General features: G+C 39.9%; 1 protein-coding gene across 14 annotated transcripts in view; it reads left to right on the top strand.

Moving 5' to 3' along the window:
• LOC138763897 (microtubule-associated serine/threonine-protein kinase 4-like) overlaps window positions 1-14,533 on the top strand; it is a 588,435-nt gene that overhangs the window by 453,827 nt on the left and 120,075 nt on the right. For 9 of the 14 annotated variants that reach the window (XR_011357883.1, XM_069938893.1, XM_069938900.1 and 6 more), the window contains 4 exons: window positions 5,773-5,845; window positions 6,292-6,312; window positions 9,714-9,792; window positions 10,591-10,748. Coding sequence is in view for 13 of the 14 variants with exons in the window: in XM_069938893.1 (XP_069794994.1) it covers window positions 5,773-5,845; window positions 6,292-6,312; window positions 9,714-9,792; window positions 10,591-10,748 (331 nt within the window). In the remaining variant the exon portion in view is untranslated. The remainder of the gene's footprint in view (window positions 1-5,772; window positions 5,846-6,291; window positions 6,313-9,713; window positions 9,793-10,590; window positions 10,749-14,533) is intronic. The other 5 variants (XM_069938908.1, XM_069938872.1, XM_069938918.1 and 2 more) reach the window with 3 other exon arrangements.

Raw genomic sequence — 14,533 nt, 5'->3', positions numbered from 1 at the left:
AAAACCATCTACTTGTAATATTGTCTATCTGTGCTTCCCAGAATCACAGAATCGTTACCAGGCCATTGGGTCTGTTAAACCTGTGCCAGTTCTGACTGCAGTGGTCAAAGCAATTCGATTCCTACTTTTCCCTCGAGTTCTACAAATTATTCTTTCTCAAATGCCTATTCGATTCTCTTCTGATGGTATTGATTCACTCTGTATCCAACATAAAACACAAGATATAGGAGCAGAAATAGGCTAGTCCTGCCATTCAATCATGAGCTGATCCATTTTTCCACTCAGCTCCACTGCCCGGCCTGCTCCCCATAACCTTAATCAACAAGTTAATCAAGAACCTAGCAATCTTTGTCTTAAATACACCCATGGACTGAGCCTCCACAGCAGCCTGTGGCAACAAATTTCATAGATTTACCACCCTCTGGATGAAGTGATTCCTACACATTTCTGTACCAAGTGGACACCCTTCAATCCTGAGATTGTCCCCTCTTGTCCTAGACTCTCCCACGATCTTTCTACATCTACTGTGTCCATTTTTCTCAACATTCAAACTGTTTTAATCTGTCCAGATACCAAATTAAATTTGTGAATGTTGCCTTCTCAGTAGGCAGAGGTTTATAGCAGTCACGTGGAAGTCCAACTCCCAATTACATATTACACAATGGAATATGGAAATGCAGAGTTGTTTTCCTCTGAAGAAAATCACGCACAATTTAAAAAAGAAATAAGGCTCATTTGTTAGTGTGGTAACCCTATCTACAGCTCATTGGTACGCAGATATAATTATTCCCCTTCTGAATAAAGGAAATGCCACAATCTATGCCAGTAGTGAACTGATTGAAATCAATATCAATATCATGGTGCAGATAACGTGCTCTTGTATTTTGTCCCTTTTATTTTTTATTTTAGGTTTCGTTGGGTTTTCTTAAGTTCCTTTGTGAGTTTACCAATATTTGGCTCTTTGTATTTGTTTAATTTATATAATCTTTTCTTTGTTGCATTAGGGCAGTGGTTCCCAACCTTTTACTTTCACTCACATACCACTTTAAGTATTCCCTATGCCATAGGTGCTCTGTGATTAATAAGGGATTGCTTAAGGTGGTAAGTGGATGGAAAGAAAAAGTTTGAAAACCACTGCATTCCAAATTGATTCGTTATGTGCACAGTTTCATAACTCCAAATGAAATGGGTCAGTGACAATTTTTCTCAAGCAAAATATTTCAGTAATAATTGGGTCGAGAGCAATGATTCTCAACCTTCCCTTCCTACTCACATACCACCTTAAGCAATCACTTATTAATCACAGAACACTTATGGCATAGGGATTACTTAAAGTGGTATGTGAGTGGAAAGTAAAAAGTTGGGAACCACTGTATTAGGGTATGGGGAGAGGGGTAGGGGAAAATATAGACTCTGTATGCATGTTACTGTTGAAAGAGTTTAGGTTGTTTCCATTTGTATAACTGAAAATCAAAAATAAAATATTTTTAAAAATATTCAAAATGTTTCAATGAGATCCCCCCTAAATTCCAATGAATACAGACCAAGAGCTGTCAAATGCTCCTTGTATGATAATTCCTTCTTTCCTGGAATCATCCTAGTGAACCTCCTTTGTACCTTCTCCTACTTCAGCGCATCTTTTCTTAAGTGTGGAGCCCAAAACTGCTCCAAGTGAACTCTCACCAGTACCTTATAAAGTCTCAACATCACATCCCTGATCTGATATTCTATTCCTCTTGATTTGAACGCCAGCATTACATTTGCCTTCTTCACCACCGTCTCAACCTGCAATTTACCTTCAGGCTATCCTGCACGAGGACTCCCAGGTCCCTTTGCATCTGGGTATTTTCAGTTTTCTCCCCATTTAAAAAATAGTCTGCCAATTATTTTTACATCTTTACAATAAGTTAATTCAAGATTCTAACTGCACTCCAGGCAGAAAAAAAATCACTAATTTTTCTGCTTCTATTCTTTGCCTAAGATTTTATATCTTTGTCTCCTGGTCCAGTAATGGGAAACATTCCTTTCAGATTACCCTAATTCCAACTCCATCAAATCTCTTCTCAACCTTTTTGTTTGCTCCTGCCTCAACTTCACTGTTTCTGGTGAAGCTCTTCTCAGGACAGGCTCCCATCTTCCACTTTTCCTTAAGCTCTGAGACATTTTCAGGCTTGCTTATCCAAAACTGTGCTTTGCTGACAGAAATTGACCTCAATCAAGATTCCTTTATGGTAATGTAATAATACACAAAGTGTGGTAAAGCATAAAGTTCGTCAACGTGTTTCCTGCCATAAAAGAACACAAAGAAGTGCCACCGGACTAGCCCAGCGCCCCCAACAATCAGAAAAAAATGAATCAACAGAGTCCCATCCTCATTCCCCAATCCTTGGGGGAGATTATTTTGAGCATTCCCTTCCTGTTCCTTTATAGCCTTCTTTGGCCATTACAATGCATTCCTTCATATTTGATGTATCCTCCCACCCCTTGGCTGCTGGAACATCTTTGATGCTCTATCATCCTTTCTTTCATCTTTTAGTCCTGCCTTGAAGCCAAACTCTTGCGTCACTCTTCCTCACAATCCTTCCCCCCCCCCCCCCCCACTAAGGGTCAACTTTGTCTGACTGTTCTCCTGAGAATCACCCTGATTGTATTTTACCAATCTTGTATAATTACAAGTTGCTTTCAGTTTGCCCTCCAGATCAAGAAATTGGAGGTAATTGCCTGTTTTGGCAGCAGTAATACCCAAAGTGAGCTGAGTTTTAATTTTTTGTTGCGAGATTATTATTGGCAACCTACCACCAAACTTGAGAGACTGAGTTATCAAACAATCCAAACAAGTACTTTCCATTTGGTGGATAAATCTCCACTCACCACACTTGCGTAAGCAGAAAGAATCCATGTGGTGACAACAAAAGCCATGTGCATAGAGCTGGAACCAACCAAAGGCAAGCAGTTTTCCTGGACAGAATGTGTCACTACTTCTCTAATACGACATTGTCTGTTTGACTTAGGTGTAGAAAATTTGCTCTACCTTGTAGCTGGTATCAATGAACCAGGTTGAGTATCATTAATCAGTCAGCCGTTAACATCACTACAAGTTTATTTATCATCTGGCTCTACATATACAACCAGATGAAACATCATTACTCTGGACCATGGTGCACACGCACAATACGCATTCAAGTTTCTTTTATTGTCCTGTGCAAATACACAAAATGCAATAATATAGGAAATATGTCAACTTTAGCCTGCCATAAAGGCAGACAAAGATGTTCCACTAACAATAAGATAAAGAAGCAAAAGAGAGTCCCTTCAGAAGCTTGTCTTTGGACTCACCTCCAGTGCTCTTGCAGCCGCACAGACTCCTGTTCAATCCATTGGCAGCCCATGCTCCAAATTCAAATCTCTGATACGACCAGGAATCTTTCTGCTTGAGGCCCATTAGGAGCTCTTCTTGCCCTCGACCCCCTCTCAAATCCTGGTTCCGATACCTAGTTCCAGTCTCCGCAGCCCGCAGCCAATGTGAGCCCTTCGACTGCAGGTCTCCAGCACCCTTCAGGCTGTGTGAGTCCTTTGACTGCAAGCCACCAACAGCCCGAGGCCTGTGTGGGTCCTTCAGCCACTGAGTCCCTCGCTAGCTTGCTGATGTGGTCACCTTCCCTGTGATCACCTTCTCCCAGGCTTCTCTTAAGTGGGGGTGTTTGTCTGATGCTCCCCTGGAGTCTCCAACTTCTTCTGGTCTGCTGGCAAGCATAGGTGCTGCCACCTTGGCCACAGACCTCCGTGGTTACAGATGTTAACAAAACATTGTCGGCTCATTGAACAGGCTGTTTAAAGCTTGTTGTCAGCATTCTGGCGGGATAATAAGACCCTGTGGAGAAGTGCTGTGTCTCTGCTCACATGTGTACATAAAGATATGTGGTAAAGTAAATATAAATTAATATTTTGGAATAATTTACTCAGTTACAGTATACCGTTCATCAAAGCTGTAGTTCTGAATTGGTATGAAATTAGTGACATTACTGAATGTCTTGATATGTCTTGAGGTCAACTTAATCTCACTGAAGCTCTGCAGTCCTCACTCTTGTAATGTTATTTGGCTTTAGGCCTGGCAGTTGACAATGGAGAACTTAAAACAGAAAATGGTGACATTACTCAGCAAGTCGGGTAACATCTGTGGGAAGAGTTAAAGTTTCAGGTCCATGACTCTTCATCAGATGAAAAGTTGTGAATATGAAGTGTTTCTCTTTTCCCAGATTTTGCCTAACTTGCTTCCAGAATTTTCTATTTTTATTTCTATTAGTGCCTGCAATTTTCCCCTTCTCTCCCCCATTTTCATTAACAAGGCAACTTGGGCTCATAAGAGATGGACATCAAGTTACAGAAGGTTAACTTGTTGAACAAATTGCCCTAAAGATGCATTAAAAAGATCTCGCCCCACATGATACGAGTTTGTAAAATTCACCCATTAGACTGCAGTTCTTCAACGTGCCGCGAAATTGGTGCTGAAACATCATGTCTGTAGAGGGTAAACGAATCAAAGTCGGCAGCTTTTTGAGGGTGAATGAGTGCGTTCATGTACCCAGTCCTCAGCGAATGCTTTCCACCAGCTGTATCCCCCAGTCTCGGTTTCCACATCAGAAGGTTGGCACACGTATTACTTTCAACATAAGAGAAGATCTCAGAGTCAGCTTTAATTGCAGAAAACAGCCACATGCTTTCAGGAGAGAGGAAAAAAATTGGAAAATGCAAAGGGAATGTCCATTTGTATTGGCAAACCTAACGACTATAGAGTTTAATTAAGCATTTCTTGTTTCCACCAAATAATGTAACAAGGAAGTGTGTAACTAACTTAACAGCACTATTTTTTTTACCCTCTTGGACATGTGATAATGGACGAGCAAAATATGTATTATTCAAAACAAGTTTTACACTTGTATGGTACCTTTCACATTACCTTCAGAACTACATTGAAGTACATTTAGTCACTGCTGTTCTAAAGGAGCTAAGTCACAGCAAACTCCTACCAACTACATTTAGGTTAGATTATTGCTTCTAGAACAGCAGGTACATGGGAACTCCTTGCCTGTGGGCTCCAAGCCAAGCATTATCCTGACTTGAGAATATGTAGTTGAGTCTAAATCTGGGAACTCCCTGACTAAAAGCTCCATGAAGCATTCACTGGAAAGGCTGCAAGACTACAGTTGTTCCAGGTGGCAATTCACCTTGACCTTCTCAAGGGTTATTAGGGAAGGAAAATAAACATTAATCTGATGCCCAGATCCCAGAATTTAAAAAAAAAATTAGCCAGGTCACTAGAGATAATTCTGCTGTTCTCATTAGAAAAAGTGTCAAAAGAACCTTTGGTATTTACCTGGGTGGTGTGTCTCATCATCAGTGAGCCTGCAGCAGACGTGGACATACCCCTCCATAAATCTTCGTCCGCGAAGCCAAGCCAAAGAAGTGTCTCATCTAAAAGACAGCACCTCCAGCAATGGTGTGTTCCTTCAGTACTGTAACAGAATTCATGCACCATTTTGTATTCAAATTTCTTGAGCGCAGTTTGAAGTTTCCACCTCACTGATGAGAGGACTACTAGTTGAACCACAGCAGACTTTTTCCTGAATGAAAACATATGTAACAATACTTGTGATTGTGAAGTAAAAGATGCTTATTATATACCTAAAATGAAACCAGGCACTTCTTAATTGATTTCATGTTGTAACTGAATTCTGTTTATATGCATTGGTGAAAAGGTGTTCATCTCTTTAGCAGGAAACAGCCCTCAAGACAGCCCAAGAAATTTCTCTCCCAGCGCCTCTGCTCATTTTTCATTCACTCGAAGGTGAGTAGAAGCCAAAGCTCAGCCTCCAAATGATATTTGAGTAACTAATCTTTACTTCAATATTTTTTAAAAACTGTATTAAATGCACTTTTTAAAAATGTGGTCTGGGTTATATTAATTTTAACTTTCCCAGTTAGATATTTATGGATAATTTGATCAGGTGTCTGAAGCAGTGTGGGATGTTTTAAGTTGAATCAGCAGACAGTTTGACTGACAACTGTACAAGCCAGATTCTAAAAGGTGAATTGAAACAGCATGTTATTGGTATTGGAGGTTCTTGATGGAGTTCTTGAGGCTTGGAGGAAGAGTATTAAACAGAGAGTGAATTTTCAGCCTAGAGGATATTCTGCCTGTCATTCATCATGCAAATATGTGTTTGAATGTTTTAAAAGTATGTATTTTGCCTTTGTTTTTCTCCATCTGAACTACCCGGTGATATCCATCAGTCACGGCCACAGAACAGACAGGTAATCAGGCATGGGGGTGACTTTTCTGAAAATGTTTGCATCACTTACTTACCAAAGCAATTTCTGTCTGCTTTGTACTAACCTTTTGGTCTTTTGCTTGTTTTTGCTTTGGCCGTAAAACTTAACATCTGTGTTTTTTTCCATTTGGACAGAGAAGATTTTTTGATATGAAACTTGGTTTTTATCCAGCTATTTTATATAGTTTGGTGTTCTAGCTTTCGTATTTAAATTACACCTAGTTAACTTGAAATCTAGTCACCAACTTCAAGAGAACAAACTCTGAGCTTCTCTCTGTGGTTTATCATTTTCCCTTCTCTGGAACTGTTTTTTTTCATGTATAAAGCAGAGATCATTAACTGAGGAAAACAATTTAAAACTTTGCTGGGATGAAGTGAGGACAGAGACATGAAGCAGTTTGAGAATTAATTAATACACACAAGTGTGAATTGTGAAAATTCAATACTTTAGTTTTCTTGGCCAGTTTTCCAAGTATAAATGTATCTGTCTTTGTCAGCGAACTGACACTATTAAGTGCACTTATGCACCTATTATCACACAACATCCAATATTTTACCTAAGATTTCAGTCTCTCGTACTGCCTCTAACCCAGCGCAGGTGACCTGCCTGCAACTGGTGAAGGGCAGTGATGAGTTAGCTTTGAGATTTGAACCCTTTCACCATCTGCTCGAGAGCCAGGTGGTGTTCCGCATTTGCTCTCGCATCACCCAGTGTAGAATTTCTTTCCACTCGTTGCCCAAGAAGTGTAAAAACCTAAGCCTTTTTTTTTTGTTCTCAGACTAACAGCAGGAATAATGGTGTTCATCATTACTTTAGAACAAAAAAATGCAGTAGTTTCAGATACGAGTTCACTGAGTGGTTTATGAGCCCAGAGGACCCATAAACCCAGCAGCAATAGATATTCACCAAGACAAATGGTTACTTAAACAAAAGTTGCTTTTATTTATCTTTTAACATGAAAATAGAGTCACACTTTAACTGATCGCTATTAGCTAACCTAACTTAACCTCTTTCTAATTCTAAGCACACGTGCATGTAATGTGTGTGTAAGTTCTGAAAAGTTCTTTGATTCACAGTCCAATCTCACTTCTCACTCCTCCAAGTTCACTGGTTGCAGGCAATTCTTATACTGTGCGCAGAATTTAACATTTATAAAGTTCGCCAGGCTTTGGTGCTTGAAAGGCAAATGGTTACCGCTCAGGAAGGTTCTTGTGGGTTTTCAGAGAGAGAGAGAGATATGTTGTATGATAGACGCCCAGCATTTCAGTGCCTTGCCAAAGAAACTTGCCCCCTCAGGGTTCTCCACTTGATAACCTCTTTCTTTCAGGTCACCACAGAGTTCCTTTTTGTTTCACTTATTCCAAGTGAAACATTAGACAGCCAGTCCTCTCCTCTTGCATGAACCACAAGGGCTTTGACCAGGCTGAACTAAGAACTCGCAACCAGTTTTCCACATGGGGTTTTCCACAAGCTTGCCAGCTTGTCCTGTTCCAGTCCCAGCTGGCTGTCACACTGTGGAACTGATCTCTCTCTCTCTCTCTCTCTCTCTCTCTCTCTCTCTCTCAGAGAAAAAGCCTGTTTGACTCTCTGCATGCCAAACCACATGACCCTCTTAGAACTGCAAGTTCCCCTCCAGACAGAATGCAGCTCCGATAACCCCTTTCATCTGTTGCCTTTTTGTAAACAACATTCCATTAGTGAAGTCTCTTGGGCACTCTCCAAAGCTTTTGCAAAGGCTCTTAGGCCCTGATACGTCTAGCATTAACAGAGCTCCAAAATTTTAAATAAGATCTGTTTTAAAGTGTTTGTATGTGACCTATACTAAAACCTGCCCCAATTTATCTCCCAAAAACATATCTATATACTGTCACAGTACGAACATGGAAAAGTTAGAACCAGACTTTAGCTTTGCAGGAACAGTTATTCACTGTCTGCCTTGCCTTTTAAAAAGCAGTAAATGGCCTAATGTTGTTATATTTGCATGGTAATTCAAGGTAAAGCCATAGAGTTATTGTATCAGGTTTCTACAGTATTGATAAATGTTAATTGCTGCAATAAACTGCTCTGACATTGGGATTGATTTTCAAAAGTATGGAGTTTATTCCTTCGTCTTTTGTTGCTTTTGGAGTAAATTGATGACATTTTGTAATTTAAAGAATATTTTTGCCCAAGTTATTCTTTCTTTCCCTCTATTTCACTTTCTGTACTTGGGCATTAATGGACTCACATTAATTTGTTTATTGCACAGTTAAGAGGATTATACTCTATTGATTGTCTGTTCATTCAGGGGAGTAGTTTCAGTTCTCACTTATGGTTGCAAATATCAAGGCATGCAAAGGACAGAATCAAAAACGCCAGGAACACTCAGCAAGTCAGACTGCATCTGCGGAAAGAGAAACAGAGTTAATATTTAAGGTCAAAGACCTACATCATGACTGGAAAGGAGAGAAAACAATGTTGAATCAAGCTGCAGGGAGGGCGGAAAAAGGATTGGGAGGATAAAGGGAATATTTCTAATACAGTGAGGCCAGAGTTGCTCAGTCAGTAATAAACAATGTCATCTGGTTGGAGGATCAATGGGAAGAGTTATGCAGGGAGTACATCATCTTTTATTCAGTGAGATGTAGATAAGTAAGGTGAGTGATATCTATAAGGGAGTGGGCAAGGTTCTGGCTGATGGAGTTTAATGCAAGGCCATCTACTTTGGAGGAAATTATTACCTAAACGACGATAGATTGCATCATGCTGTTGGTGCAGAAGGACTTGAGAGTGCTTGTGCACAAATTTGTTTGTAGGTGTAATAGGAAATCAAGAAAGCAAATGAAATGTTGTCCTTTATTGCTAAAGGGTTTGAATTTAAGAGCAGGGAGGTTTTACTGCAACTGTACAAGGTACTGGTGAGGCTGCACCTGGACCTTAGGGTACACTGGCTTTGGTGGCAGTGCAGAAGAATCGGGTTGATTCCAGAGATAAGGGGGTTAGCTAATGAGAAATTGAGTTGCCTATGACTACTTGCTGGAATTCAGAATTGGAAATGATTATGTGGAAACCTATAAAATTATGAAAAAGGTAGATTATGAAATGCAGAGTAGTTGTTTTCATAGGTAGGTGGGTAGTTGTTTTCATAGGTAGGTGAGACAAGAACTAAGGGACATGGCCTCAAGATTCAAGGGGATAGATTAGAAAAGAGATGAGGAGGGAACTGCTTCTCCCAGAGAGTATCGAATCTATGGTATTGTATCTTCACTACTTTTGTCAATACACCTATTCCATATCAAATGAAAATGTAATGCAAACACATTGAAACCATTGTTGTTATTTTGTGCTTGTTTACATTCAAATAATTTTAGTATCAACATTGTAGTATAATTTAATGATTTCAGGAGTGATGGCCGTCGATGGTCTTTGGCTTCCCTTCCATCATCTGGCTATGGGACAAATACTCCGAGCTCCACTGTTTCTGTAAGTTCTCTTACCATCTCACTTTGCATCCTGTCAGCAGGCAGAATCCAACAATAATTTTATATTTTAACTTGCTAAATATGTGCCAAAGCCACACAAAGCATTTCAAGTTTTTAGATGATTTTTTTCCCCTCTGGATTTTTTCACTGTGCTTCCATATAGAGAGGGTTCTATGCATCAGCAGTTGTGGAAATTTCGCAATTCCTACATGTCCTGCAAATTGCTCTTGTTTTCGGAAGCAGTATTTAATATTTTTAAACAGTACCTTCTGCCAATTCATTCTGAAATTGATTGGGGTTGTGAAGTAAGATATGAGAATGAATTGGAGGAGTTCTCCAGGATAAAATGGGGTTCAAAACCAAGATGTTATTGGAGAAGTAAAACAAATGGATGTGTCAAAACTGTGAGGAGAATTATTGTCTAATTGATTTAAATTTATAATCAACTCAAGAAGAAAAGAAAGAGCAGAATTGTGATCATATTTAAACGAGCGTTTGAAAAATTAGTACTATATTTCTTGATTCATCATCCAGTTGATCTGGGAATCAATTATTTATCTGCTTCTCCTTCATGAGATAAAATGAGTTAGAGTCTTTAATAGCATGGATGTCTGTGATCCATTTGGAAAGATTGAGCTTAATGGGGAAAGTGACATTTTCTGATTATAAAATTCATTTTTATTTGAACTTTTAATTAGTTTTCATTGAACCTGCCTGCTAACACCTGTGAGAAATCCAGAATTGTGAGTTGTGTAATTTAATCTCAAGATTTGAAGTATGGTATTTTCCTTTCTTCTAGTCATCCTGTTCATCTCAGGAAAAGTTGCATCAGTTGCCATACCAGCCAACTCCGGACGAGCTGCACTTCCTTTCCAAGCATTTCTGCAGTACTGATACCATCTCTAACGAGGAGCAATGCAGGCCTGTTTCAATGCGACCACGTTCCAGGAGTCTCAGGTCTGTAATCAACAAATTACAGGGCAAAATCAGACCTGCTGACGCTTCTGGAAAAAGTAGAAAGAATGAAGAAATATTAATTTTATTCATTATTTTTTTTAATTAGGAAGAACTATAATTCAATTTGTTTAATTAGATTTATCAATGTATAAATTACAAAATGCAAAAAGCAGTTTCATAACAAATCTAAAAATTATATTTACCATATATACTTGTGTAATAGTCGATAACATGAAAAAGTCAACCCCTTATTTTTGTCCAAAAACCTGATATTTTCTATATATCTTATGTAAAAGTCAACCCCCCCCCCCCCCCCCATTATATTTTTGGCCCAGCCACCTGCCCTCTGGAACTCCTTTCACCCTGACTATGGCCTCTCGCAAAGGCCCCAACCTCCCACCCAGCCAGGCTCCTGACATCATGAACATAGACTTCCCACCTGCCTGCCTATCCAAGGTCCCAATGCCTTGAACAAAGCAAGTACTTAAGTGGTCAAATGTCGTGTGCGTGTAATAGTCAACCCCCTAAATTTTACCCTAAAAATTGGTCCACAAAATTTGACTATTGCACATATACGGTAGTTGGTGTCATTGAGTTTGATCACAAGGAAATAGGCCCTTTGGCCCAATTTGTCCATGCTGAGAAAGTAGTTACCAAAGCTCCTACTTGCCTGCATTTAGCCTATATCTCTCTAAACATCTCCTATCCAAGTATCTGTCTGTGTCTTTTAAATGTTGCAATTCCAGTGCATCTAACACGTATATAAGCAGTTCATTCTATATTTGTACCACCTTCTCTGTAGAACATAATGTACTGCAGGTTCTTTTTGCCTTGCATCTTAGACTCTCCAATCTTTGGGAAGAGTCTAGGTCCACCATGACCCACATGACTATAAACATCTATAAGCTTCCCCCTCAGCTTCCTCTGCTCCAGGAAGAAAGGTTCCAGCCTTGAAACTCAAGCTCACCAATTCATGTAATATTCAGCATATCTTTACTGCTTCCTTTCCAGTTTAATGGCATCTTTCCTGTAGCAGGATGACCAAAATACTCCGAGTGTGTTCTTGCCAACATCTTGCACAGCTATAACATGATGTCCCAATTCTTGACCGTGATACTCAGAATGATGAACACAGACTTGAACACACCTTCTTCACTCTCTGTGTAGTAGAACAGAGAGACCATGTACCTGTACCTCCACTTCTCAACACACTCCAGGGCCTACTATTTATTTTTCAGTTCCTTCCCTGGTTTAATTTACCAAAATTCATTACCTCACACTTGCCTAAGTTAAATTTTAAGTTCTATTCCTTAGCCTACTTTCCCAGTTCATCTGGATCATGTTGTAGTCTCAGACAACCTCTGTCACTCCAGTTTTGGTGTCATCAAGCTGATAATACAGGTGGCAAAGAACTTTGGACTCAGCACTGATCCCTGCAGCTCACCACTGGTCACAGGCCTTCAATTTGAATAACAATCCTCCATTAAGCACCTCGCACTCTTTCTGGGTTTAAATTGCCAGACTGCACTAATCCCATGAACCTGACCCTATGAACTAGCCTATCATGAGAGACCTTTCAAAGGCCTTGCAGGCAACATCTACCACCCTTCTAGGTCACCTCTTCAAAAAAACACTATTTCTTTTCCACCGTTTCCAAGGAATTATTATCTTGCCTAGTCCTAATGACCTGCACTGAGACCATATCCCTCCATACCCCTCCATCCATGCACCTATTCATTTTTTTCTGAAATGTCAAAATTGACCCCGCATTCACCACTCCAGCTAGCAGTTCAGTACACACTTTCACACACTGCATTGAGGTTCCGCCTAATATTCACGTTAAATATTTCCATTTAATTTTTAATCACATCTTTTAGTTCTTGTCTCACCTAACCACAGTAGAAAAAGGCCTGCTTTTACCCCTATACTTCATTCCCTGCCCCCACCCCCCTGCCCCCATCAATTCTCACTTTTCCTCTCCTGTCCTCTCCATGTCTAATTATAATTTTTTGTCTGTTAGCCTGTCCTTCTCCCCCTGGCTTTTTATTTAGGGTCCTGTCTACCTTTTGCTCATACTTTGAAGAAAGGCTCAGGGTCGAAATGTTAGTTATATATCTTTACCTCCTATAGACACCACAAGGTCTGCTGAATGCCTCCAGCATTTTTGTTGTTGCTACAATCACAGTTTCTGCAGACTTTCATGTTTCACTGTAAATATTCTCTACACTCTTTCAATCTTATTGATACCTTTCCTGATGTTAGGTGATCAAAACTGTACACAATATTCCAAATTTAGCCTCGCCTATTGTATAATTTCACCATAACATCCCAACTCCTCTACTCAGTACATTGATTTACAAAGACCAATGTGCTGAATGCACTCTTTATGATCCTACTATGACACCCACTTTCATGGAATTTTGTATCTGTATTCCCAGATCCCTCTGTTATACTCTGCTCCTCAGTCCCCGACCATTTACTCTGCATGTCCTACCATGATTAGTCCTCCCAAAGTGCAACCACTCACATTTATCCACTTTAAATTCCATCTGCCATATTGCCGCTAATCTAGATCCTGCTGCAAACTTTGAAAACCTTCCTCACACTCCCCTGCAGTTCCAATGTTTCTGTCATCTGCAAACCTGCCTATTCAATTTACCACATACCACAAGTTACAGGTTTCCAGTTAGAGAGACAATAATTTACTACCACCCTCTGGCTTTTCCTCCAAAGCCAATGCCTCATCCAGCTTGCTACTTCATCCTGAATGCCGAGTGACTGAACCTTCTTGACCAACCTGCCATGTGGGACCTTGTCAAAAGCCTTACTGAAGTCCATGTAGACCAAATCCACAGCCTTTTCTTCATCCTGGTAACTTCAGAAAGTCTCTGATTGGTTAAACATGACCTACTATGCACAAAGACATGTTGACTATCCCTAATCAGTCCTTCTCTATCCAAATATCCGATTTCTTAGAAGAGCTTCTCATAACTTGCCCACTACTGATATTAGGCTCACCAGCCTATAATTTCCCAAATTATTCTTCAATTATTTTTTAAACAACTTGACATCATTAGCTATCCTCCAATGCTCTGGCACCTCACCCTGGCCAAGGAAATTATAAATATATCTGCCAGGGCCCCTGCAATTTCTACACTAGCCTCCTTCAACATTAGAGGGAATATCTTGTCAGGCCCTGGGAATTTATCTATCCCTATTTGTCTCAAGACAGCAAGCACCTCTTCCTCAATAATCTATATAGGTTCCACTGCTTTTGCCTCACTTCTATAGTCTCTGTGTCAGTTTCCTGATTAAATACAAATGCAGAAAAACTCATTGAAGGTGTCTGCAATCTTTTTTGGCTCCATATATGGCTGACCCCTCTGCTTTTCCAGAGGACTAATTTTGTCCCTTTTTAGTTCTGAACAGGCAGCTTACACAGAACAGATGAAAGGTCATCAGCTTGAGCTAATAACTCTGTTTCATTTGTCACAAAATGCTGCTTGACTAATTGAGCATTTTCATTGTTTTTACATGTTATTTCGGGTTTCCAGCATTGGTGGTATTTTTATTTTTGCATTAGTTGAAAAGCAGACTGGTGAAAGAGAACCAATGCTATAATCACTGCCGTACATGTTGTATAGTCTCATGCACGTCATTGAGTTGTTGATCGTCACCCTAGCTCTGGTGACACAGGTGGCTGGAAATGGAATTTAAAGCTTGTTTTCCAATCCTCTGTGACTGGAATGGACTTGGCTGAAACACCAGTTTCAGCTGAAACTTCT

Source organism: Narcine bancroftii, chromosome 1 (assembly GCF_036971445.1).
Source record: "Narcine bancroftii isolate sNarBan1 chromosome 1, sNarBan1.hap1, whole genome shotgun sequence".
Classification (NCBI taxonomy): Eukaryota; Metazoa; Chordata; class Chondrichthyes; order Torpediniformes; family Narcinidae; genus Narcine; species Narcine bancroftii.
Note: the sequence above shows the minus strand (reverse complement) of the source record. Positions and strands in the feature narration are given on the sequence as shown.